Source organism: Chiloscyllium plagiosum, chromosome 38 (assembly GCF_004010195.1).
Source record: "Chiloscyllium plagiosum isolate BGI_BamShark_2017 chromosome 38, ASM401019v2, whole genome shotgun sequence".
NCBI lineage: Eukaryota > Metazoa > Chordata > Chondrichthyes > Orectolobiformes > Hemiscylliidae > Chiloscyllium > Chiloscyllium plagiosum.
Genome location: NC_057747.1, coordinates 1006477 through 1034159, shown reverse-complemented (window position 1 = coordinate 1034159; position 27683 = coordinate 1006477). Strand labels below are relative to the sequence as shown.

General features: G+C 44.0%; 1 protein-coding gene across 2 annotated transcripts in view; it reads right to left on the bottom strand.

Moving 5' to 3' along the window:
• Nucleotides 1–5796: 5796 nt before the first annotated feature.
• Nucleotides 5797–27683, bottom strand: part of LOC122541743 (leucine-rich repeat-containing protein 20-like) — a 35071-nt gene continuing 13184 nt past the window's right edge. Inside the window, exons 1-5 of one of the 2 annotated variants that reach the window (XM_043678644.1) lie at nt 26216–26362; nt 23375–23476; nt 13971–14120; nt 9193–9360; nt 5797–6382 (exon numbers count right to left, since the gene is read on the bottom strand). In XM_043678644.1, coding sequence (XP_043534579.1) covers nt 6249–6382; nt 9193–9360; nt 13971–14120; nt 23375–23444 — 522 coding nt within the window. In that variant the 5' untranslated portion in view covers nt 23445–23476; nt 26216–26362 and the 3' untranslated portion in view covers nt 5797–6248. Of the gene's footprint in view, nt 6383–9192; nt 9361–13970; nt 14121–23374; nt 23477–26215; nt 26363–27683 lie in introns of those variants that run through there. The other variant, XM_043678642.1, reaches the window with a different exon arrangement.

The following is a 27683-nucleotide window of genomic DNA, read 5'->3' as shown; positions in this document are numbered from 1 at the left end:
ATTACACGTGGGGACACCACCCACCATTTACACAGCAGATCCTGATGTGATTCAGCCAATGTTGTCTTATACATCACAGGTAAGGAAGCCCCGAGGCATGGTACATTGGCGAGACCAAGCAGACGCTACAATAGTGGATGAATGGACACCGCGCAACAATCACCAGGCAGAGGTGTTCCCTCCCAGTCAGGGACACATTTCAGCGGTCAGGGGCATTTGGCCTCGGATCTTTGGGTGACCATCCTCCAAGGCAGACTTCGGGACATGCAATGACACAGATTGGCCAAGCAGAGGCTGATAGCCAAGTTCAGTACCCATGAGGACGGCCTCAACCGGGACCTTGGGTTCATGTCACACTATAGGTGACCCTACTACACACACACACTTACATACGCAGGCCCTCTCTCACACACATGCTCTCTCTCAGACACACATACACACATACATCCTCCATACTCTCACTCATGCACGCATCCTCTCACAGGCTTATACTCAATCACAGTCATGCACTGTCAGGCAATCTCACACTCTTTCACATGCACACACTCACACTCTCTCTCCCTCACGCACACACACATATAAGTCCATGGGGTGAAATTGCATTTGCAGAACTGTACTTGCAGATACGTTCGATTTTTGCTCAAAAAGCACACAATCTGCAGGCAGTCAATCCATACAACATTTTATAAATTTGGGGACTGGGAGGGAACACCTCTGCCTGGTGATTGTTGCGCGGTGTCCATTCATCCACTATTGTAGCGTCTGCTTGGTCTCGCCAATGTACCATGCCTCAGGGCATCCTTACCTGTGATGTATAAGACAACATTGGCTGAGTCACATCAGGATCTGCTGTGTAAATGGTGGGTGGTGTCCCCACGTAGAATCAATCTGACTCAATATTGGGATATAGACAAACTCTAACCTCATTCTTTAATGCATTGTCTGAGCTGAGATGTCACTTTTTTTATAAAACCTCATGTATCTTGAGAATGTGACTTTTATACTCTATGCCTCTATTTATAAACCCAAGGATCCTACAAGCCTTCTTCAGACAACCATGCACGTGTATCCCGAGATCCCCCTACTCCTGTGTCCCCCTCAATGTTGTACTTTTGAGCCTGCATTGCCTCTCTGTTTCTTCTATCAAAATACATTACCTCACTTTTCTCTGCATTGAAATTCATCTGCCAGGTGTCTGCTTTTTGACCAATTTGTCATTATCCCTCTGAAGTCACTCAGCATCATCCTCACAATTCACCATTCTCCTTAGCTTAGCTAGGGATATTTAGAGATTTTTGTCCTCAACACCCATCTCCAAATCAATTCTATAAATCAGAAAAAGCAAGGTCCCAACACCAATACCTGGGAATAGCGGATTACTAATCAACTTGCTATGGGCACTGTATCAAATACTTTCTGAAAGTCCAAACATACAACATCCACAGCATTCCCCTCATCCACTGAGTCTGTCACCTTGTCAAAGAACTCAATTAAATTTCTCAGACTTGTCCTGCCCTTGACAAAGCCATGTTAATTCTTAAGTATGAACTTAGTTTTCTCTCAGTATGCCTTATCCTATATCATGATATCCTTGAGTTTTCACACTATTGAAGTTTAGCTGATAGGTCTGTCGTTTCCTGGGTTACCCTTTGTCCCTTTCCAAAACAATGGTGTCACCTTCACTCTCTCCGCAGTCTAGGACACATCCCATCTGGGCCTGGTGACTTCTCTACCTGGAGGGCTGCCAGCCTTTTTAGCAACTCTTCTTTATCTATCATTATACTGATCGGTTGTTCCAACACCCAGATTTTCAACTAGGCCATCTTCTAAGTCGGTAAAGACAGAAGCAAAATATTCATTTAGTATCTCTGCCATATCCTTTGCTTCATCAAGCAGCTTACCTTACGGGCCCCATTCTATCCTTCACTAATACTATTAATACGCTTGAAGAATATTTTTCTGTTTGTTTCAGCACAACCAACCATCCTTTCCTCATGCTTCCTCTTAGCCCTCCTTATTCCGGCCTTATTCTTCCTGATTTCGATTGCTATTATTATTATTCTGACATGCATGATTTGCTTTCTTCCTTATTTTCATAAAATCTATCCAGTGCGGAAACAGGCCATTTGGTCCAACAAGTCCACCCAGGCCCATTCCTCTGTGCTATTACTCTGCTTTTCCCCTGACTAATGCACCTAGACTACACACTCCCTGGACACTATGAGCAATTTCCCCTGACCACTTCACCTAACCTGCACATCTTCGGACTATAGGAGGAAACTGAAGCACCCGGAGGAAACCCACGCAGACATAGGGAAGGATATGCAAATTGCACACACACAATCGAACTTGGGTCCCTGGTACTGTGAGGCAGCAGTGCTAACTACTGAGCCATCGTGCCTTAGTCATACAGGTTACTCTAGCTTTGGATACCCTGCATTTATTTCTCGTGGATATGTACCTAACTTGCACCCTATTCATCTCTCTTTTGAAATTCTCCCATTTTGATTCCCTGTTTTTTCCATCAAAATGCTTTTCCAGTCAATGTGATGCAGTTCAACTTTTAGATCTTTAAAATCTGCCCTTTTCTAGTCTGTGTTTTTAATCATTGATTATTTTTTTCCTTTTCTAACTTAATATTGAACCTTATTGTGTAATGATTGCTGTACTTCAGCTCATTGGTGAGACCACAGCTGGAACACTGTGTTTAAGAAAGGATGTAAATGCATTGGAAACAGTTCGGAGAAGATTTAAGAGTGAAACAGAGTGAAATAACTCCACAGAGGCCAGTGTCCATCACTAAGCCACCCTTTACTTACACATGAACAGACCTTGACTTTAGTACTATGTCAGAGTCAGTTACCAGAATGTCTGCATCTCCAACACTCTCCCTTTTAGATGTCAACCTGAATGGAATGATTAACAGCCCCAGTCAGGGAACTCATATTCTATGAGATCTCGCTGGTTGACCTCAGTATAATGACTACATAAAGCAATAACTGAAATGGGCAGATTGACATATGAGGAAAGCTTGGACAGGGTAAAGTGTGCATCTGCCGGAGTTCAGATGATTCAGAGGTGACTTGACTAAAACATTTACGATCCTGAGGAGTCTTGACACGATGGATGTGGAAAGGACGGATCTCTTAGAGGGAGAAACTAGAACTAGAGGCACTGCTTCAAAATACAGGGTGGCCCATTTCAGACAGAGAGAATGCCATTTATTTTTCGGAAAGGGTGGTGAATCTTCGGAACTCTCTTTCTTAGACAGTGGAAGTTGAATCTTGAATATTTTATAGACAGAGGTGGATAGATTCTTGGTAAGCAAGCTCATCAGGTGTAAGCAGAAATGTGAATTTAAGGTTACAATAAGATAGGCATGGTATTATCAAATGATCAAACACAACACTGCTACTAGCTCATATATTTCTGTTAATTCATTCATATGTACGCATCTTGGCTTTGAACTTTTGAGTTCTTTCAAAGAGTTCTACAGTTTTGCTCCTTGCCAAATTAAGTGTACAAAATAACCTTCACATATACATGTCCTTTTGAAATTTTTGGCGGAATTATTTTTATCCATTCATGGGATGTGGCCTTCAATGGTTGGTCAGTACTTTATTACCCATCCCTAGTTGAGCTTGAGAAGGTGGTGATGAGTTGCCTTCGTAAATCACTGCAGTCTATGATCTGTAGATGGACCCACAGTCTAGTTAGGGTAGGAAAATAGGTAATGTGCTCCAAATCTTAAATTATCTGCATGATGAGCTTTTCTTCTAATTTCTAACTTTTGTTATGTTTAATTTAAACCTGTAACCTTTGGTTTACTTACCAGTAGAAACAATTTCTTCCTATTTGTTCAACAATATCCTCCTCTTTAACCTCCTCTATTTCAAGGAGGACAATACTTGGGATGTTGGGGTCTTTGGGTTTAAGTTCATAGCTCCCTGAAAGCGGCCATGCAAGTAGGTAGGGTGGTAAAGATGTTTGCCATTTTGGTTGGGGAATCGCATACAGAAGTCAGGATATTGCAGTTTTATAAGACTTTGGTTAGGCCACACTTAACAGCATTGCACTCAATTCCGGTTACCACATTAGAGGAAAGATGTGGAAGCTTTGAAGAGGGTGCAGAAAAGGTTTACCAGGAAGCTGCCTGGATTAGAGGCTATGAGCTATAAGGAGAGGCTAGAAACAACTCAGGTTCTTTGGAGTGTCAGAGGCTATGGGGAGACTTTATAAAATTCTATAAAATTATAAGATGCATAGTTAGGGTTGATGGTCAGAATTTTTTTCACAGAGTTGAAGTGTTTAATACCAGGGGACATGCATTTAAGGTAAGGGAAAAACTTCAAAGATATGAGTGGCAAGTTTTTTATAAAGTGATAGGAGTCTAAACACACTGCCAGGGATGGTGATGGAGGCAGACATGATAGGAGTGTTTAAATAAGCATACGAATATGCAAGGAACCGAGGGACATGGACAGGGCAGGCAGAAGGGATTATTTTAACTTGACATCATGTTCAGCACAACATCATAGGCCGAAGAGCTCGTTCCTGTGCAGTACAGTTCTATGTTCAATGTAATCCCAGCATCTTCAACCTCTCCACATGATTGCATCTCCATCCCAGTAAGCTTCTTCTGTACCCGCTCTGGGCCCTCGGCATTTTTCTGCAGCGGCTACTAATACATCAGCTCCTTAACGTAATTGCTACGGTGGTTTTTTTAAAAATGATTTGACTCTAAAACCTTGACTATTGCCCATCATATAATAACAATTTTACATCAGCAGCTTCAAGGGGAAGCTGACAGGGTGATATACTTGTTATTCATATTTCAATAGAAAGGTCTTCTGTTTTGAGTGTGTTGTACAGATGTCTCAACATACATTTCTCAGTTGGTCCCTTGCTCATCCAGAACTTGAGTATTAGAACATAGAACATAGAACATAGAACATAGAAGAATACAGCGCAGTACAGGCCCTTGGGCCCTCGATGTTGCGCCGATCCAAGCCCACCTAAACTACACTAACCCACTATCCTCCATATACCTATCCAATGCCCTCTTAAATGCCCATAAAGAGGGAGAGTCCACCACTGTTACTGGCAGGGCATTCCATGAACTAACGAGTATTGTAGAGAAAGAGAAATGCTGTGAAAGCTTTCTATTTGTTTTTCAGAAATCAGGACAGATTCAAGAATACCAAGTCTCAAGGGGAATAATAATTTATAGTCCATAAAAAATAGAATGCTAATTGGTTGACAAGTGGATTCTGATTGGTTGAGATATGGCCAAGAACAGTAACTCAAAGCTTTTGTAACCAAACAAGAGAAAAAAAAATGAGAGTGTTTCCTTTTTCAGCAACACTCATAACTGACCAATTACAGTGTAGTTTAGCATGGGTTTAACATTGTGCTGTGTCAGATACACTATTGTATCAGAACTGGCTAGTGAATCACCGAACATAATTATACAGACCCACAACAATCTAACACATCAGCTTTTTAATGTAATTATCACAGTGTTTTTTTAAAATATAATTTGACTGTAAAGCCTTAACCATTACCCATCATACAATAACAATTTTACATCAGCAGCTTAAAGGAGAAGCTGACAGGGTGATATTTGTTATTCATATTTCAATAGAAAAGATGTTTAATTAGTGAAGCTTTTCAGGGTAACAGCCGGCTGTGGAGAAAATAGAAACCAAAAGAACTGTAGGTCTAGTAGCATCTGTGCAGAGAAATCAGAGTTAATATTTTGGCTCAGGTGAGAACTGAGGAAGGGTCAGGAAACCAAAACTTTAACTCTGATTTCTCTCCACAGATGCTGCCAGACCTGCTGAGGTTTTCCAGCAATTTCTATTTTTGTCTGTAGATTCTTTTCACTATAGTTAGTTCAAAAGGTCAAATAATTTCTGATCAAATTCTTGTAAATCAGAATAGAACAGAAATTTTAAATAAAAACTGAAAGAACTGCGAATGCAGAATTTTAATTGCTTTATCTGAAAAACCAAAGCTGTCACAAATAAATAAATAAAGGCTCCAGAAGACTTAAGTGCAACCACCACTCAATTTATATTGGATGGTTCAAACAAATCAATCAATCATTGAAGGCAGTTAGATTTCCGGATTGGCACAGCTATATTTTCTGGTAAAATGCCATATTTTGCCAGTCACTATCCCATTTTCCAGGGACCAAATCCTTGAGCCAGTGGTATTGTTCACTTCATTCTCTATTCCACAACTATTTATTCATCTCTTGTGAGTAATTCAAACGTCAACACACTCTGCTGAGTCCTCTGGCTATCACTGCTCAAAGGGTTGGATTTCATATTCAGCGACTTGAGGGAGGGCATTGAGGCAAGACTGTCAACTGGTATCTCTGAAAAACAGAAGTAAATCATTGAACTCTTCACCCTGGTGAAACTGAGAGACTCGATCCTGTTCGAGTTAGGAGAAATGTCAGACTTTAAACTTCATGTTCAGGGTAAATGCAAAGTGGGTTTTCCAGATGTGTCAACAAGCTTCTAAGGAATAAGAGATTAAATGTATTGGTTGCTTACTAAGCATTGTTTAATAGATGTAAGTTTTAGTTTGTCACAGTAAAAATCTTACAAAAATGAAATCTTGTTGTGCGACTCGTTGCTGGGAAATCCATACCTCTGTCTAAAAATTATTAGCTTCATAGTTTTCATAGAGTCAGAGTTGTACCGCACAAAAACAGACCCTTCGGTCCCACTCATCCATGCTGACCAGATATCCTAAATTAATCTAGTCCCATTTACCAGCACTTGGCCCGTATCCCTCTGAATCCTTCCTATTCATATACCCATCCAGACGCCTGTTAAATGTTGCAATTATACCAGCCTCCACCACTCCCTCTGGCAGCTCATTTCATACACTCTCCACTCTCTGCATGAAAACATTGCCCATTAGGTCCCTTTTCTATCTTTTCCCTCTCATTTACAAGGATGTTGCCAGGGTTGGAGGATTTGAGCTATAGGGAGAGGCTGAACAGGTTGGAGCTGTTTTCCCTGGAGTGTCGGGGGCTGAGGGGTGACCTTATACAAAATTATGAGGGGCATGGATAGGGTCAGGGAGTCCAGAACTAGAGGGCATAGGTTTAGGGTGAGAGGGAAAAGATATAAAAGAGACCTAAGGGGCAACATTTTCACACAGAGGGTGGTACATGTATGGAATGAGCTGCCAGAGGAAGTGGTGGAGGCTGGTACAATTGCAATATTTAAGAAGCATTTGGATGGGTATATGAATAGGAAGAGTTTGGAGGGATATGGGCCAGGTGTTGGCAAGTGGGACTAGATTGGGTTGGGGTATCTGGTCAGCATGGACGGGTTGGACCGAAGGGTCTGTTTCCATGCTGTACATCTCTATGACTCATCTTAAACCTACACCCGTTCAGATGATTTTGCCGAGGGGCATCACACAGATGAAAAATATAGGGAGGCTGGTCTTGGAGTCATCAGAAGTAACAGCTCAGGAGCAGGAGAAAAGTGATTCTCTGGCTAGGTTAGCTAGAATGGAACAAGCTGAGGTAAGTCCACAATCATCATTAGACTCGTTTTTATTCTAGATTTTTACTGAATTCAAATTTCACCATTTGCCATGTGGGATTCAAACCCATGTTGCAGTACATCAGCCTTAGACAGGCTCTCGATTACCAGTTTAATTATATTAACTCTAAACCAATGCCTAGAGAAGGCAAGGATAGGCAGTTTAAGAAAATGGTTTTCAATGGAGAAAATAAGCTCAATGTTATTTTCTCATTCCCCATGATATGGAGTAGTGAGCAGGACCTCAAAGTGCTTTTGGTGACCCAGGCAGATATGGTGGTGGATGGATACACCCGTTGCCCATCGGGTCCTCTCAAGTCTGTGTTAAGGGTCTTGGTGTCAAGGAAGTGAGGATGAGCTCCTTACCAAAGGGAGCAGGCAGAGTGTTTCTTTCTAAGGATTCAGACGTCAAAGGTAAGCTGAGGGACAGGTGAGTGAATCAGTAGCTCTAGAAGAGGAATGCAGTGGTGTAGTGGTGCAGTCACTGGATTAGTAATTTGGAAACCAAGGTTAACGTTCTGGGTCACAGGTTCAAATCTCATAGCAGGAAATGGGATTTGAATTCAATAAGAACCTGAAATCGAAAGCTAATCTAATGGTGACCAATTTGGAAAAACTTAACTAGTTCACTAATGTCATTTAAGGAAGGAGATCTGCCGTCCTTATCAGGTCTGGCCTACGAGTGACTCCAGAACCACACAATGTGATTGGTTCCTAATTGCCATTTGAAATTGCCTGAGCAAACCACGAAGTTGTATCAAACCTCTAAGAAGCCTAGCAGTTCAAAAAGACAGCTCACCATTACCACCTTCTCTAGGGCAATTAGGGATGGTCAATAAATGTGATAGTAATAGTGATATTCCCATTCCCTGGAACACATCTTGAAATAGAAATGAGGTGGCAAATGGTAGGATAGTAGTGATTTTGTGAGTGTAATCATAAGTGAATTGGAAGATAGTTTTTCAGGGACGGATACAGAAGGAGATATGGTCAGAATGAGGACAAGTTATGCAAATTGTGAATGACACAGGGAAGTGATTGCATTTAGCTGAATCGGTGATTAATATGATCAAGACCAGCATCACCAGATGACATGAAATTGAGAGCTAAATGTCAATATGAGTCATAGAGTCCTACAACACAGAGACAGGCTCTTTGGCCCAAAAATCAGGGAATTTATGTGGAGAGAAAAATTAAGGGAGGGTAAGGGACCATGAGCTCAGAGGACAGGGAACATGATGAGTTGAAGCAGAGGTAGAAATCATTGAGAAAAACAGTACAGAGACTGAGGGATGAATGCTTCAACACAAACCCTGCTAATTCACATTAACTGGTAAGGCTTGATCTGCCCAGTGCATGGTGCAGAGTGCATCCAAGAGATTACCAGCTTCTTTTTCAATCTGGGGTGATATGATGAAACAAATCAGGTCATGAAAGAGAGAAACAGAGGAATGGCTGTGAAGAACGAGAGAAATAACCAAGTCTAATTACTCTCTCAAAACATCATGAATGGTTTGTAAATGCTGCCTAATGTCTCAGAGATTATTTTGCAGGCACTGCTGAACAACATCAAATCTATCTACCACCCACTGCACATGAACCACCAACTTAAAACACTCACCAGCAATCTGATTCTCCTCCAGGTTAATCATTTCCAGTGTTGTCAGTTCAGTTAGTTGGTGTGGAAAAACTGAGAATTTGTTCCTTGCCAGGTTAATACTTGTCAAGTGTGTCAAAGATTTAACTTCATCAGGAAGGTGGTTGAGGTAATTTCCTGCAAGGTTTAACTCTGAAGAGAAAAAGTTGTTGACATACTGTAAGCCATAAAAGCAATCTAAAGAGAAATAGTGAATGTAGAATGATCTCCACTTTATAACCAAATCTCTCTGTAACAAAGACCAGCCATTTTATCTATCGCAGTACTAGCTTCATATTCTGTCATGGTCCATGTGTAATTAGAGGCTAGCTGATCATGGTCTAGGAATACGATAGTGAGGACTGCAGATGCTGGGGATCAGAGTCAAGAGTGTGGTGCAAGAAAAGCACAGCTGGTCAGGCAGGATCCAAGGAGCAGGAGAATCGACGTTTCGGGCATAAGCCCTTCATCAGGAATCATCAGAAATCATCTCCTGCCCCTCGGATGCTACCTGACCTGCTGTGCATTTCCAGCATCCCACTATGGTCTGGGAATAGTAGACCACTTGATTTAGTGATTTTCATTTTGTCATTTCACAGGATGTTGCTGGCTAGGCCAGCATTTGGTGCATACCCCAAATTGCCCTTTAAATGAGTGACTTGTTCAGCCAGAGTGCACTTAAGAGTGAACCATATTGCTGTAGGCCTGGTGTTACCTGTAGGCCAGAGGAGTGAATGAGTGAGGACCAAGTACCAAGCAGTCAGTACCACTAAGAGGAGGGGTGAAAAAAGTCCCTCAAGGCAAGCAATTACAGACAGAGATAGATTCATTTTAACTGATTGAAATGGTTCTTGCTCTATAGAGAAAGGGCTAAAAGCTGACCCAGGTCCGAAGGGACTCGATGTACAAAGATCTGGGCAACGGGGGAAAAAAACACACCCAATGCCACCCTCACCCTGATGGCCACCTTTGTGTGTGGCTGCATCAAGCTGTGTGTGGATCCCTGGTACGCAAACACCAAGTGTCACTACGTACTGAGGTTCTACCTGTCCCCGGTGTTGCGAAGGATGGGCCTGGCCTCGCTGCCGCGGAACGCTCCAAGGAGTTGGACCGTTCCGTATCACCTGTCCTTCGTGGAGAAGTTTATGAAGAAAAACACCTTTGACAACAAGTCCATCAGGAAGTGGTCAGCACGTAGTGTCCTCGAGACTCTTCGGGAAAAGGAGAGGGCGGATCCTACCGAGCGGTCCCCTGAGCCATTTGGCAGAATGCCTCATCGCCAGAAATTTCCAATAAGCACCAAGACATGGCTTGGCTGGTGGTGAGAAGGGCTCTGCCTGTGAGATCCTTTATGCACGCCCGACCTCTCAGCCACATCGCACGCTGCCCTCGAAGCGGCTGCGTGGTCCGAAACCTGTTGATCTTCCAGCTGAAGGAGTTGACCCCGACTGAGTGTTGCAGACTGGCACATTCCAAGATCCAGGACTACGTGTTGAGGGACGCACTGAAGCTCGGGGCAGCTGCCGCCAAGGCGCGATGGGGAAAGACCACTGTGTAACGTCTGCCTGCCTAAGCACAGGGGGCCTATGCAGTAAGGGGGCTCCGCTGACCCCCCCCAGCTAAATATGTGGATAGTAATCGTACAGACCTGTATATATGAATGATTACTGTCTCTGTATGCAAAGAAATTGAATGTTTACGTATGTGTGGCATGACCAATTGTACAGATCTTCGAGGAGAAAGTGAGGACTGCGGATGCTGGAGATGACTGAAGAAGGGCTCATGCCCGAAACGTCGATTTTCCTGCTCCTTGGATACTGTCTGACCTGCTGCGCTTTTCCAGCAACATATTTTCAGCAATTGTACAGATCATCAAAATATTTTATGAATAAAGTATATTTTTGAAATAAAAAAGAGAAAGGGGCTAACTGATTGGTGAGTCTGTGTTAACTGGTTAAGGTTTTTTTCTATTCTTGAAATTTAACATTGGATCATTTTTATCATGTAGACAAAGCAGCATTACCTAATTAAAACACATTAAGAATGGCGGGACAGATAATGTGTCAAACTGCAATTCAAGGTAAACATGGCTGCAGCAAATGTCTGAAGTTCAGAGTTTGGATTATAGATGCTGCAACACATCAGGGAGGGGGAGAGTTACTTGGCTTCTTTGTACCTGGAGACAATCGCACCACTTGAGATAGACGGACGGACGGTCAGTAGTCAGAGGCAGGAGGGTGTGACTGTAAATCAGGCCAATAGGAGGCCCCACTGGGAGGTGCAACAAGCTCTGCAATTATCCAATACATCTGAGGTCCTCTCAGCTCATTTGGCCGTGAGTAGGGGCTGCAGTATGGATGCGCAAACTGACCATGGCACCATGGTACAGGTGCATTCAAGTGCGGGAGCAACAAGAATTGTGGCATTGGGAACAGTATAATGAGGGAAATTGACACCATTTTCTGCAGCAAAAAGAGAGAATCTAGGCAGCTGTGGTACCTGCACAGTGCCAGATTTCAGGACATCTGCTCAGGACTGGGAAGGCATTTGCAGCCTGAGGGGGTGGATCCAGTAGATGTGGTCCATGTAGGTATCAATGAGATAGTTAGAAATGGAAAGGATGCCCTGCATAGAGAGTATGAGGAACCATGCACAAATTAAAATGCAGAACTTCAAAGGTTATCATCTCTGAGCCGTGTACAAATTGCCATAGTGTACATAACGTGAGGAAGATGAATACACGCCCCAAAGACTGGTGTGGGAGATGTATGTGCGTAAGCCACTGGCACCAGGACAGGGTCATGTGGGGCTGTCTACACCTGAACCATGCTTCAGCCAGTGTTCTGGTGAACTGCATAACTAGGGGTGTAGTGAGGGTTTAAACTAAATAGTGTAAAGAGACGATTTAAGAAAGGAAAATAATAATATGGAAAATGCGGTTCACAGAATGGAAAGAAGGTGGAAAGGGGGAGAGGCAGACAGAAAAACCTAGGAATACACCAATAAACAAGACTAGATATTGTAACGGTAACAAAGAACATAAAGGACTGTATCTGAATGTGTACAGCATCCATAACAAAATAAACAAATTGATACCATACAGTGAGGTAAATAAATATTATCTGATAGCCATTACTGAAATTTGTTTACATAATGACAAGGATTGGATCCTGAATATATAGTGAATTATGACATTTGAGTAAAGTAGGATGCTAGGTAAAGGTGAGGGAGGGTAACATTGTTAATCAAAGATGGCATTTGTGCAAGAGTTAGAAATTAAGTCAGCCAAGGATCAAGATGTACAACCGGTTTTGGTTGGAGATGCTGAACAGTAGGTAAAAGAAGTCACTAGTGAGAGTGGCCCAAGGCCCATGAACACTAACCACAATGTGGGACAAAATTTACAAAAAGATTGGGTGATTATAAGAGATAATAAAGAAATGGCAGATGACATTAGCAAATATTTTGCTTGTATCCTCACTGTAAAAATATTCCAGTAAAAGCTGTAACTCAGGAGTTCGAAGGGAGAGATGAAATTATGATCACAAAGAAAGTGGTATGAAGCAACCTGGAAGAGTTGTGGCTGGCAAGTCTCTGGGTCCAGATGGACATCATCCTAGGGTTTTCAAAGAGGTAACTGATGAGGCAGGAGATACTTGGTATTAACTTTCCAAAATTCTCTATATTCAGAAAACTTCCTATTAGGCTAACTAGTACAGAAGTATTTTCTATCTTTATCGTTCCAAAACCTCTTGTCTCTTTAAATATCTTGAAACATCTCTTAGTCTCTTTGACTAAAAGAACCCCAGCTTTAATATCAATAAGTAAGATTTTCTCATTGGGTGAATTTCATTCTCACAACCTTAAAATCCTTCCTAACTTGGAGCAGCCAATACAGAACCCAAGGTAGAGGTGAATAGGCAGAAAAATTGAGAGTTATCGGGGTGGATGGCAAATTCCAACATAAACAGATCAGTCACGATCTTACTGAATGACAGAACAGATTTGAGGGGCTGAATGGCCTATTTCTGTTCCCTATTGTATGTTTGTATCAGGTGAGAAAGGACATATCCTTCACTAAAGGGCATTGGTGAACCAGATGAGTTTTTACAATGCTGCTATTCCTTTGTGGTCACTTTTCCTCTATCCGGGCGGCACAGTGGCACAGTGGTTAGCACTGCTGCCTCACAGCGCCAGAGACCTGGGTTCAAATCCCGCCTCGGGCAACTGTCTGTGTGGAGTTTGCACATTGTCTGCGTGGGTTTCCTCCCACAGTCTAAAGATGTGCAGGTTAGGTGAATTGGCCATGCTAAATTGCCTGTAGGTGTAGGGGAATGGGTCTGGGTGGATTGCTCTTTGGAGGGGCGGTGTGGACTTGTTGGACCAAAGGACCTGTTGCCACACTGTAAGTAATCTAATCTAATCTGTTTTAAAGCTGAATTAAAACTCTTTCATGCCCCATGATCTGATTTTACATTCATCATCAACTATTAATTCTTACTTTATAAATCCAGGCACAGTCCGGCACTCAGCAAGAACAGCTCGCTAATATTTTATATATTCCCAGCATTTTGACAACTAGGAATAGCTGTGGTTATAGTGATTTTTTTTTGCAGTGTTATTTATAATATTAGAAACCTATGACAGTCATTTTAAAAATCGCTGCAGCTGTTATCAGGGAAGCGATGTAAAATTAAACTGAGCCGAGTGATTGCTCCTTAAGGAATAATATCTAGCATTGAGTCAGTGTAAGAAACACTTACCGCGGAGCTGGTTAAAGTTGGTCATAAATTCACCAGAGATAAATTTCAGTTCATTGTTTTCCAGTGAAACGACGTGAATGTTTGCCACAACATCCTTCATGACTTTGAAGAGTGCAACTGGAAAAGTGGTTAGTTTGCAGTTTGACAGATCTAGGAAAGCAAAAATAACAAATTTATGTTGGCAGAGGGAAAACAACGAATCAGGGAATTTTACTGCACAGAAGTACTCAACCCTTTGTATCAGTACTCTCCCTCAGACAGGGTCCATCGTATCAGTACTCTCCCCCCGACAGGGTCCATCGTATCAGTACTCTCCCCCCGACAGGGTCCATTGTATCAGTACTCTCCCCCCGACAGGGTCCATCATATCAGTACTCTCCCCCCGACAGGGTCCATCGTATCAGTACTCTCCCCCCGACAGGGTCCATCGTATCAGTACTCTCCCCCCGACAGGGTCCATGATATCAGGACTCTCCCTCTGACAGGGTCCATCATATTGGCACTCTCCCTCAGACAGGGTACATCACATCAGTACTCTCCCTCTGACAGGGTCCATCACATCAGTACTCTCCCTCTGACAGGGTCCATCACATCAGTACTCTCCCCCCGACAGGGTCCATCACATCAGTACTCTCCCCCCGACAGGGTCCATCACATCAGTACTCTCCCTCTGACAGGGACCATCACATCAGTACTCTCCCTCTGACAGGGTCCATCACATCAGTACTCTCCCTCTGACAGGGTCCATCACATCAGTACTCTCCCCCCGACAGGGTCCATCACATCAGTACTCTCCCTCTGACAGGGTCCATCACATCAGTACTCTCCCTCTGACAGGGTCCATCATATCAGTACTCTCCCTCTGACAGGGACCATCACATCAGTACTCTCCCTCTGACAGGGTCCATCACATCAGTACTCTCCCTCTGACAGGGTCCATCACATCAGCGCTCTCCCTCTGACAGGGTCCATCACATCAGCGCTCTCCCTCTGACAGGGTCCATCACATCAGCGCTCTCCCTCTGACAGGGTCCATCACATCAGCGCTCTCCCTCTGACAGGGTCCATCACATCAGCGCTCTCCCTCTGACAGGGTCCATCACATCAGCGCTCTCCCTCTGACAGGGTCCATCACATCAGCGCTCTCCCTCTGACAGGGTCCATCACATCAGTACTCTCCCTCTGACAGGGTCCATCACATCAGCGCTCTCCCTCTGACAGGGTCCATCACATCAGCGCTCTCCCTCTGACAGGGTCCATCACATCAGCGCTCTCCCTCTGACAGGGTCCATCACATCAGCGCTCTCCCTCTGACAGGGTCCATCACATCAGCGCTCTCCCTCTGACAGGGTCCATCACATCAGCGCTCTCCCTCTGACAGGGTCCATCACATCAGCGCTCTCCCTCTGACAGGGTCCATCACATCAGTACTCTCCCTCTGACAGGGTCCATCACATCAGCGCTCTCCCTCTGACAGGGTCCATCACATCAGCGCTCTCCCTCTGACAGGGTCCATCACATCAGCGCTCTCCCTCTGACAGGGTCCATCACATCAGCGCTCTCCCTCTGACAGGGTCCATCACATCAGCGCTCTCCCTCTGACAGGGTCCATCACATCAGCGCTCTCCCTCTGACAGGGTCCATCACATCAGCGCTCTCCCTCTGACAGGGTCCATCACATCAGTACTCTCCCTCTGACAGGGTCCATCACATCAGCGCTCTCCCTCTGACAGGGTCCATCACATCAGCGCTCTCCCTCTGACAGGGTCCATCACATCAGCGCTCTCCCTCTGACAGGGTCCATCACATCAGCGCTCTCCCTCTGACAGGGTCCATCACATCAGCGCTCTCCCTCTGACAGGGTCCATCACATCAGCGCTCTCCCTCTGACAGGGTCCATCACATCAGCGCTCTCCCTCTGACAGGGTCCATCACATCAGTACTCTCCCTCTGACAGGGTCCATCACATCAGCGCTCTCCCTCTGACAGGGTCCATCACATCAGCGCTCTCCCTCTGACAGGGTCCATCACATCAGCGCTCTCCCTCTGACAGGGTCCATCACATCAGCGCTCTCCCTCTGACAGGGTCCATCACATCAGCGCTCTCCCTCTGACAGGGTCCATCACATCAGCGCTCTCCCTCTGACAGGGTCCATCACATCAGCGCTCTCCCTCTGACAGGGTCCATCACATCAGTACTCTCCCTCTGACAGGGACCATCACATCAGTACTCTCCCTCTGACAGGGTCCATCACATCAGCGCTCTCCCTCTGACAGGGTCCATCACATCAGTGCTGTCCCTCTGACAGGGTCCATCACATCAGTACTCTCCCTCTGACAGGGTCCATCACATCAGTGCTGTCCCGCCGACAGGGTCCATCACATCAACACAGTCTCTCTGACAGGGTCCATTGTATCAGTGCTGTCCCTCTAACAGGGTCCATCACATCAGCATTCTCCCTCTGACACGGTCCATCTTATCAGCGCTGTCCCTCTAACAGGGTCCATCACATCAGTGCTGTCTCTCTGACAGGGTCCATCACATCAGCACTGTCCCTCTGACACGGTCCATCTTATCAGCGCTGTCTCTCTAACAGGGTCCATCACATCAGTGCTGTCCCTCTAACAGGATCCATCGCATCAGCGCTCTCCCTCTGACAGGGTCCATCACATCAGCACTCTTCCTCTGACAGGGTCTATCACATCAGCACTGTCCCTCTAACAGGGTCCATTGTATCAGCGCTGTCTCTCTAACAGGGTCCATCACATCAGCACTCTCCCTCTGACACGGTCCATCTTATCAGCGCTGTCTCTCTAACAGGGTCCATTTCATCAGCACTGTCTCTCTGACAGGGTCCATCACATCAATGCTGTCCCTCTGACAGAATCCATCATATCAGCGCTGTCTCTCTGATAGGGTCCATCATATCAGCACTGTCGCTCTGACAGAGTCCATCACATCAGTGCTGTCCCTCTGACAGAATCCATCATATCAGTGCTGTCTTTCTGATAGGGTCCATCGTATCAGCGGTCTCCCCCTGACAGGGTCCATCTTATCACAGCTCTCCCTCTGAGAGGGTCCATCGTATCAATAGCGACTCTCTATAAAGAGTCGAGGAGTGTGGTGGCGGAAAAGCACAGCCAGTCAGGCAGCATCCAAGGAGCAGGAGTGTTGACATTTCAACCATAAGCTCTTCATCAGGAATCAGAGCTTATGCTCGAAACATTGATTCGCCTGCTCCTTGGATGTTGCCTGACCGGCTGTGCTTTTCCAGGCACCACATTCTTCGACTCTGACTCCAGCATCTGTAGTCCTCACTTTTTCTTGACTCTCTCCAGTCCATTGTACTGGCGCTGTCCCTCTGACAGGGTCCATTTTATCAGTGCTGTCTCTCATTTTCTTCCCCATTCCGCTATCCTTTTCTCATCTTTTCATTTTGTTCTTTTCCAATTCTGTTTTATGGGCTATTTTGGATTCTGATCCCTTCTGCTTCTGATCAGACTTTCCACATCCTCACAATGTATTCTGTAACTAAATTCCCTTCATCTCTCTATGTAAGCTTTCACTGCAGATCTTAATGTTCTAATTAGCAGAAAGATATTTTTTATCTTTAATTTTGCAAAGCCTCTTTAATTTTGCAAAGATATTCAAAGTCTCTTTGAATATCTTTAACCATCTCTTCATCATTTTGACTAAAAGACCCCTAGTTTTAATATCAATAAGTAAAATCTTCTCTTTGGGTGAATTTCCTTAAAATCCTTCCTAACTTGGAGCAACCAATACTGAACCCAAGTACTCGAACATATGCTACCAACGATGACACACTTGTAACATTGCCTCTTTAATTTTATATTCTACCCCCATTAGAATCAACGTATCGGATCACATTTCCACTTGGCGGAGGGTTTATCTGTAGCTTTCCTCTCTGCTGTTCTACTCTTCTTGGTTCTATAATTGAGACCCTATTGTGTTTCTTTCTTGGTCCCCTAAAATAAAAAATCACTTTTCTGTAACATAAATTTATTTGAATATCTCACTGCCTGAGTTCATGCGGAATCCTCTTCACAGTTACAAATGCTTTCTATTTTTAGGTTATCTTTGTGTTTTGGCATTGAGGTCCCATATTGAGATTATTGATGTATCAAGAAATGCAATGGTGCCAAATGATGTCCTCTTTAAAATGTGAGCGGTCACATGCAGTATCTGACAAGGAACAGCACCTTCTACATTATTATATGGTGATACCTGTGACATTTAGGGAACATTAACAACCAACCAGTCAAAAAGAAACCTATTGACCACTCTCTCTGAACACTATCCTTGAACTAATTTTCTACCCTTGCTGTTTATTTTATCATCAAACCTCTCAGTGCTTGCTGTTCAGCTCATGGGGTGTCATCACCATCAGATTGTGCATTTAATCTCTGATTCAGTGACGTCTGGTTCATATGATAATCTATGTATTGCAACTTTGTGCTTCAGCTCTCTTTCCCTGGTATGAGCACAGTGGGCTGAATGTTCCCCTTCTCAGCCATGTATTTTTCAATGTTTCTGTTTGGAACCTTATCAAGCCCGATTCTTGAAAGCTCATAGGCCGAACATGCACATCTTTCACTACTGCAGTCTAACCTCAAAGAATTTAATCAAATTTATCAGACCAGATTTAACTTTTACATACTGCCTGTCCCCTTCTCGTCCGTGTCCTTTTGGCTGAATATTATTTTGGTTTTGTTCGTTCAAGTGATATAGGTGCGGCTGGCAACGTTGTCAACCTTTACTGCCCATCCCTGTACAACAGAATTTTAAAATGCTCTGACTGCTGATGTTAAGTTGAATGATCTGTGGTCACCTAATCTATTTCTGGCTGTTTTTGACATAGCTGACAATGAGCACCGTCAAGCACTCTGGCATGATGTCCCTATCCAAGCAGGTTTCCTCCCTGTGCTCACTGTCTTTTTTATTTTCTCTGTGACATCCCTTGGTGCTCCAAGGTCACGGCATTTTAAAAATTTTTGAACTCCACCTGTTTTACCCGTGGCATTTTCTTGTCTATAATTAGAACGTCAAATTGTCACTTTCTGACTATAACAACAACTTGCATTCACTGAGCACCCATACCATACTAGAAAGGGATATTAAAGGAGCTGACCAAAAACTTAGTGAACAAGATAGGTTTTTTTTGTTTAAGGAGGTTGGTAAAGAAGGAAAGGGAGCTGAAAGAGGCAGAGTGATTTAGGGAGGACATTTGAAAGCCTAGGCACCTGAGAGATATTGACTATGGAAGGACTGAACTAGGAGCAGCACAAGATGGCAGATTTGAAAAAAACAGATATCCCAGAGTGTCACCACACCCAGAGTTAAACATCACACCACACTAGGTTATAGTCCAACAGGTTGAATTGGAAGCACTAGGTTTCGGAGCGCTACTTCTTCAGGTCACACCCACCTGATGAAGGAGCAGCGCTCTGAAAGCTAGTGCTTCCAATTCAACCTGTTGGACTATAACCTGGTGTTGTGTGATTTTTAACTTTGTACACCCCAGTCCAACACCTGCATCTCCAAATCATGACCACACCCATAAGATATTACCATGAAAGGTTACAGAGATAGGAAGGGGTGAGACCATGGAAGCATTTACATACATGGATAAGAATTTTAAATCAAAACAGAAAATACTCAAATTATTGAGTAGGACAAGCGACACCTGTGGTGAGAGAGAAACAAACTTAACATTTCACGTCAATGATCTTTCATTTAAACTGAAGATTTCTAACAATGTGGCATGGGTGGTCCTGAAGCCAGTATAGATCAGTGAGTGACAGGGCTCTGAGTGGCCCTGAAGCCAGTGTAGATCAGTGAGTGACAGGGCTCTGAGTGGCCCTGAAGCCAGTGTAGATCAGTGAGTGACAGGGTTCTGAGTGGCCCTGAAGCCAGTGTAGATCAGTGAGTGACAGGGCTCTGAGTGGAGGCACCACTGTCAGTTTGCAAGTAGCAAAGTTTAAGATGAGCAAAAATTGATGTAAACGTCCACATTTCCATTCCAAATATCCCACTCACTTACAAAATCTGAAGGAAAGTCCTCATTTTGTATCTCCTTCATCGTGTTCTCATTGTTCGTCCTCTTCAGACCAACCAGGATCTCGTTAAATCCCTTTGAAGGGATTGCATTCTTGCTAAATATCATGACTGTAACCCCCTACACTCATACGGCCGCTCTTTATGTCTGACACCAGGACATTAGTATGTGTTTGTTGAAAATGGAACTGAGCCCTGGCATATGGTCGTGACAACTGAGAGCCCAGGTCATTTTACACTTTCTATTTTTGATCAGTCCAAGGAGCAGGAGCAGTCTAGGTCAAGGGAAAGGAGAATGGCAATAGCAGTGAGAGGGGACATCCAAACTGGAAATCCAACTGAAACAAAACAGACTGCAAGACACAAACCAAACAAAATATGGGAGATATTAGGAGCACAAGTGATGGTTTTGGAATTAAAACATGGAAGTAATGAAACCTTCCACGTGTATTCAAACATGCAGAGAGTTGGGTCTAAGCTCACAGTCCGCAATCACATTGGATTCTGTCAATCAATATACACAGTTTTTCTGTTGCCACGGAGATGCACCCCACCCTGACTATCCGGCAAACACAGGCAGACCAGAAAAGGAAAGGGAAAAATAATCAATTGGACAACAAACACCTCCAAACTATTTCTGAGCACCTCCAGTGTTGTCAGCAATACTGTGCCAAACATTCTGCATAGAACTGTTCTGGCACAGTGGCAATGTCCCTACCTCTAAGCCAGGAGGCCTAGGTTCAAGTTCTACCTGCTCTAGAAGTGGGTGATAACATCTCTGAAGAGGTTGATTGGAAAATATCTATGAATAGACTGAAGTGAGCACACTTCCTTGTGACAGACTCTCAGTGACACTGCAACCACCAGAACTGAACCCATCAATGTTCCTCCAAGGTGAAGATGGCCATGTTCATCAGAAGGTTCCCATTGCAAAAGGTAGGTGGTTCTGAGACCCATCTGTGTTCAAAAGGTTCTGCTTCAAAATAAGACTGAATACTGCAGGAACTCTGTATGGACTTGATCGATGGAACAGTGGCTCCCAGCGCCAGGGACTCAGACACGATTCCACCCTTGGGCAAGGGTCTGTGTGAAGTTTGCACATTCCTCTCGTGTCTGTGTGGGTTTCCCCTGAACATTCTGGTTTCATCCCACAGTCCAAAGATGTATAGGTTAGGTGGATTGGCCATGCTAAATTGTCCCATAGTGTCAGGGATGTGCAGGCTAGGTGTGTTAGCCATGGGAAATGCGGGGTTATAGGGACAGGGTAGATGGCGGGTCTGGGTGGGATGCTTTTCAGAAGGTCAGTGTGGACTCAATGTGCTGAATGGCCTGTAGGGATTCCACACTGTAGGGATTCTATGATTCTACAACTTACTGCCTCGGAATTTCCTCTCCCCTCATTTCTCTCTGTCGTTGCTACGAACTTGTTTTGGAAAGAGGCTGCAGTGTTTGTCATTCAGCAGGTACAATGAGTCTTTGTGAAATTCTCCCAGGACTCAAAAGTCAATACCAAACTCTGAAGTGAAGCCATATGGTGCTAGCTTTGACCCCAGACAAGCTCTCCACAGAAGATTCACTTTGTGGATAGAGAGAGTTCTCATCGCATGACCAATGCAACGCCATTGTGTCTGAATAAGAGGTGGATCTTGGCATGCCAGCTCTGTGTCTGGTATAGTTTTTGCTGCCTGATTTTCCAAAGTTTCTGAAGACAGCTCAAATCAAACTGCTTGAGCTTCTTCTCAGGATCATTAGAGCACAAAGATGCCTGTTGGTCCATCGTGCGTGAACTAGCTTTTTTTCAGGAGCAAGCTACCTACTGCCACTCCCCTACTTTCTCCACTTGTAACCGTGCATATTTCTTTTTTTGGACAACACAACTTCACCTTACATTGCTTGTGCAAAATTTTGTTTGAGAATGGATCCACAAAGCTTCTTGGGAGGTTTCATGGATGCAGAGAGACATCCCAAAATACTTTGCAGATCAATAATTAAACCAATATGTGACACAAGCACATTCAGTGAATTATCTTTGGTAGGTCTCCACTGAATACACTCTGATGCTGCTACACAATCCAAACAAAATGAACAGGGACATTCCAGTATAGAATTTCTGACTGAGAGTCCTGTTCTTTCCCAGACTGATATCCAGACTCTGTCGAAGGCCACATTTGTATTGACAACTCTTGCATATTTCTCCTTGGACAGCTCAGGACAAAGTGAACATGTACGTTGCTGATAGGTTCTGCTCATAGGCTGAAGCCTGGATTTATGAAGCAACATACTCTGTGAAACATGAATGAGGAACTCCAACTTCAATTGCTGTTACAATATCCAATATCCCAGCACCTAAACTCCTCATTGCCTTGACATGTTAGATTTCGCCAGGATGTTGTACTCTCAAAAGTTTCACTGTTAATTTATTTTATTCATTCACAGGATGTGGGTACCCTGGTAAAGCCAGTTATTTCCTCATCCAAATTACCTTCAAATTGGGAGCAAATTGCCAGCAGTCTGAGCAGTGTCCAATTTACTATAGTGATTTGCAGTACCCTATTTCAGAGGCAATTAAGTGTCAACCAGCAGTTCTGAAGGAGAATGACTGGACTCAAAAGTTCACTTCGTTTGTCTGTCCACAGATGCTGCCAGACCTGCTGAGTTTCTCCAGCACTGTTTTGGTTTAAGAGTCAACCTGTGGGTCTGAAGTCACATGTAGGCCAGACTGGTTAAGGAAGGCAGAGTTCCTTCCCTCGAGAGCATTAGCGAACCAGGTGGGCTTTTATAACAATTAGTGATGGTGTCATGGTCAGCATTACTGAGATTAGCTTTATTAACTGAAATTAAATTCCCTGTTGCCATGGTGGGATTTGCACTCCTTTGTCCAGGCCTTTGTTAGTATTAATCCACCATGTGACCATATCCTGTAGTGTACAATCAACGAAAGCTTGCTCTTGGAGTGCCTCATGCATCTTGTGGTTAGCATCAGACACTATGGTACACTAACATTGCGACACCCACCAGGTAGGTTATTAACCCCCTCAGTGGTATCTGTCTGTCAGGTTGAAGATAGCTCCTGACCCTGTGACAGGGAGTGTCCGCACTGCTCCAACCAAACTCAAGCTTCAGATCCTCCCTATTCACTGTTATCACACCGTGCACAAAAGTGAATCCTTCCATCTTGAGAATTAACAAGTTGTAAAAAATGGAGCGGGGTTCAATCCCAGATCCTGAACCGACACCTCCAATGCACACTCACTGTGAGGCCCCTCTGTGTGCCCACATGAATATGCACTGACCCCCTCCCAGCCTTTAGGACGCATGAGGAACTCACCTAAAGAGTTTCTGCCTTCCTCCACTGTCTCATTGACAATCCGAGCCACTCTTGCTGCATCTTTCGCCATCGCCTCTGCAGCACTCCAAAGGAGCAGCAAAACTGAAAGATAAAAAGAGATGACCTTCAAAGAGGTTTATCAGGGTGCTGCCTGGATTAGAGGTTATAAGGAGAGGCTAGAAAACTCAGGTTATTTTCTCTGGATCAGCAGAGGCAGCGGTGAGACTTGAAAGTAATCTATAAAATTATGAAATGCATAGATGGGGTTGACAGTCAGAATTGTTTTCCCAAAGTTGAAATGTCTAATACTACAGGGCATGTATTTAAGATGGGGGGGGAGGTGATGTTTATTTACACAGAGAGTGGTAGGTGTCTGGAATGTGCTGCAAGGGGTGGTGTTGGAGGCAGATATAATAGGGGCCTTTAAGAGACTTATAGGTAAGCATGTGGATATGCAAGGAAGGGAGGGATATGCAAGGGCGGGCAGAAGGGATTAGTTTAATTTGGCGTCACATTCAGCACAATATTATAGGCCGAAGGGCCCGTTCCTGTGCTGTACTGTGCTATGTTCTATCATAGAACTATCATAGAATCCCTACAATGTGGAAACAGGCGATTTGGCCCAACAAGTCCACACCAACCATCCGATGAGTAACCCACCCAGTCCCATTCCCCTGCATTATTAGTCTACATTTACCCCTGACTAATGCACCTAACTACACATCCTTGAACACTATGGACAATTTAGCATGGCCAATTCACCTAACCTGCATATCTTTGGATTTTGTGTTAAACAACCCAGAAACCTCTCAATGAATTGCTGTGTGGAGCATAGTTTGGGTGTTTGTGTTGGCAAATAGTCTGTGTATCCCACTGTCAGAGAAAGCACAGATGTAGTTAGATAGAGCACCATGACTGCTTTCTGCTGTACTGATGCTTTAAGAGGATTCCAATAGCTTTTGGTCTTGCTAGAATCCCATTCCAGCATACTCAGGTCGTCACAGACAAAGTCAGGGAGTCCTTACAGTATAGGTGGCCAGTCAGCCCATCATGCTGATATTAACTCACTGAAGAACAATCCAGTCAACCCCAATCTCCTGCTCTATCCCCTGTAAACTGAAGTCCCTCAAAGATTCATCCAATTTTCTTCTGAATTCATTGATCTTCCCCACCTCAATACTCCTGTAAAGCTTTTTAAAAATGCAGCAGTCCTTCAACAATCCTTGGTTTTCAAGCCTGTTCTTTGCTGATTCCAGTCCACAATAAAAATACAGAAAATTAATGACATGGTCTTTACAACCCTATGAAGCAAGATCTTTGAACTCACCTCAAAAGGGGAATGAAGCATCCTGTAGGGCTGTTTCAAAGAAAAGCAGGCAAGTTATCCTCAATGTCCTGCTCAAGTTTTTAATCCCTTAACTAACCTCACAAAACCTTTTGAGTGTGAAGAGTACTGAAAGAGAGTCAAAATGGACTCAAAATGTTAACTCTGTCTCTCCACAGATGCTGCCAGACCTGTTGAGTTCCCCAGCACTTTGTGTTGTTGCTATTTTCTAACATCTGCAGCATTTTGCTTCTTTCTGGTTATTCATCTCATTTCTATTTCTGGGCTTTTGCTGTGAACATATTGTCTGTTTTGTTCCCTATATTACAATAGGCCACATTTCAAACATAATGCATTGGCTGCAAAATGCTTCGGGACGTCCTGAAGTCGTGAAAGGTGCTATGTGAATCTACAATTTTCTTTTTCAGTGATAATCAATTCTATTCTAACGTGGCGAAATCCGGACTTTCTCTGTGTCTGGTTTATTATGAATGTAGGCACCACATTGTCTGTTACTCACACCATCGAAATGTCAAGTGACTCTCTCTGTCGCTGTCGCTGCCACTGCCTCACCCATCTCTCAGTAATCAGATAAATTTCATAATCTGCTTGGCTCACACGACACTGGCCTGCATGTTTATGGTGAAGCCAAAGAGAGGGAAAAGCATGATTATTTTTATTCTGTCGCTGGATGTGGATGTCACTAGGGAGGCCAGCATTTGTCACTTGTCCCTAATTGACCATGAACTGAGTGGTTTGCCATGCTATTTCAGAGGGGAATTAGGAGTCACCCACATTACTATGGGTCTGGAGTCACATGTATGACTGACCAGGGGAAGGATAGATAGTTCCCTTGAGGGGATGATCGAATCAGATGTGTTTTCACAAAAATTGACATAGTCACCATTAGACTTGCTTTTAATTGCAAATGTTTGTTGAATTTCATCCCATTTTAACCACCTACCATGGTGGGATTTGAATCTAAACCCCCAGAATATGAGCCTGGATCTCTGGTTTAGTAGTCTACTGAAATTACCACCAAGTCACTGCCTCCCCTAAATATTCAATGATGCATGTCTCAGGATCACTGAAAGTGACCAAAAAAGCCATACAAAACACAGGTCTGCTTCCAGCTGTCTGTCTGAACAGCCTGCAGGAATGGTCTCGTTTGAAATATAGAAACAAACAGCTGCAGTAGATCACCCAGCCCCTTAAGCCTGTTCCCCCACTCAATATGATCATGGCTCATTCCCTATCTCAATGCCAAATTCTCACTTTCACCCCATACCCCTTGGCGGACTTAAAATCTAAACATTTAACAATCTCTTTTTTGAATATATTCAGTGAACTAGCCTCCACAGTCTTCTGTGGTAGAGAATTCCACAGGTCCATTACCCTCTGTGTAAAGAAAGTTTTCCTTGTCTTAATTCTAAATGATCTATTTGCCACTTGCTTCAAAATCAACATAAAGCACCTCAGGACGATATCAGCCAGACTCTGTTAGGTTCTTCACTTACCGGTTCGAGGTCGAAATGAAATTAGGGGCTGGATTGTTAAACCAGTGAAGTGTATCAATGCAGAGTAGCCTGTCCGACTGAAATGACATGATACTGTGTTACACAGCTGATGTATCTCAGCAACAAGTCGTTGGTTTACAGGACAAACCTGCTGAGCCTGTCAAATCAGCTTCCAGTCACGTGGGGTTCACTTCACCAAACAGAATGTACAGAGCTCATTGACAGAATGTACAGAACTCCTGCAGTGACTGTAAACTCCACTATGAACAGCTCACAGCTGTGTGGGGAACATTCGCATGTTTGTCTGCTCCACTTTCTGCAGCTTCATCTCCAGGCCTCGACCCACAGGCTGCGGCTCAGTTCGGGTTGTGGCTGCAGTACAGGCGGAGCTGGTGGCCTCACAGGGAAGACTTGCATTTATATAGCACCTTGTACATTCACCAAGCATTTTTTTTATTCGCTCGGGATCTGGGCATCGCTGGTTAGGCCTGCATTTATTGGCCAGAGGGCAGTTAAGAATCAATCACATTGATGTGAGTCTGGAGTCACAATTAGGCCACACCAGGTAGAATGATAGATTCCTTCCCTGAAGGGCATTAGTGAACCAGATGGGATTTTTTGACAATCCACAGTGGTTTCTTGGTCATTATTAGACTCCAGATTTCTATTGAATTCAAATTCCACCATCTGCCCTGGCAGGATTTGAACCTCGCGTCCCAGAATATTCCCTGGGTCTGTGGATTAACAGTCTCACGATAATAATAATGATAGGCCATCACTTCCCGTTCAAAGCTGGTCATAGCCAATTAAGTACTTTTAAAGGCTGTTGTGATGCAGGAAATGTGGCTACCAATTTGTGTACAGTACGCTCCCACAAACAGAAATGTATTACTGACCAGCCTATCAGTTTTTGTAGTATTGATTCAATGATTAAAGTAACAATCAGGGGACTAGAAAAAAAACTCTTTCCATTCTCCAACTACTGCCATGGTATCTCTTGCATCTACCCAACAAGGTACAACAACCCAAGTTAAATATCTTATCTGAAAGAAGGCACCGCCAACAATTCAGCATTCCCTCATTACTGACCCTCCAACAGTACAGCACTTCCTCAGTACTGACCCTCTGACAATGCAGCAATCCCACAGTACTGACCATCTGGTGGTGCATCACTCCCTCAGTACTGACCTTCAGATAATGTGGCACCCCTTTACTATTGATCCTCCGACAATGCTCCCTCAGTACTGACTCTTTGACAGTACTGACCCTCTGACAATGCGGCACTTTCTCAGTACTGACCCTCTGACAGTGAAATGCTCCCTCAGTATGAAAACTCACTGAGAGTGTGGACTGAACTGGTCTAGGTGCGTACAGTGAGTGTGAGAATGCATTGTGCTTGTGTGTGTATACATTGTAGAATGAGCTAGTGTGTTTGTACAGTGCTGAAAATGTGTTGCTGGAAAAGCGC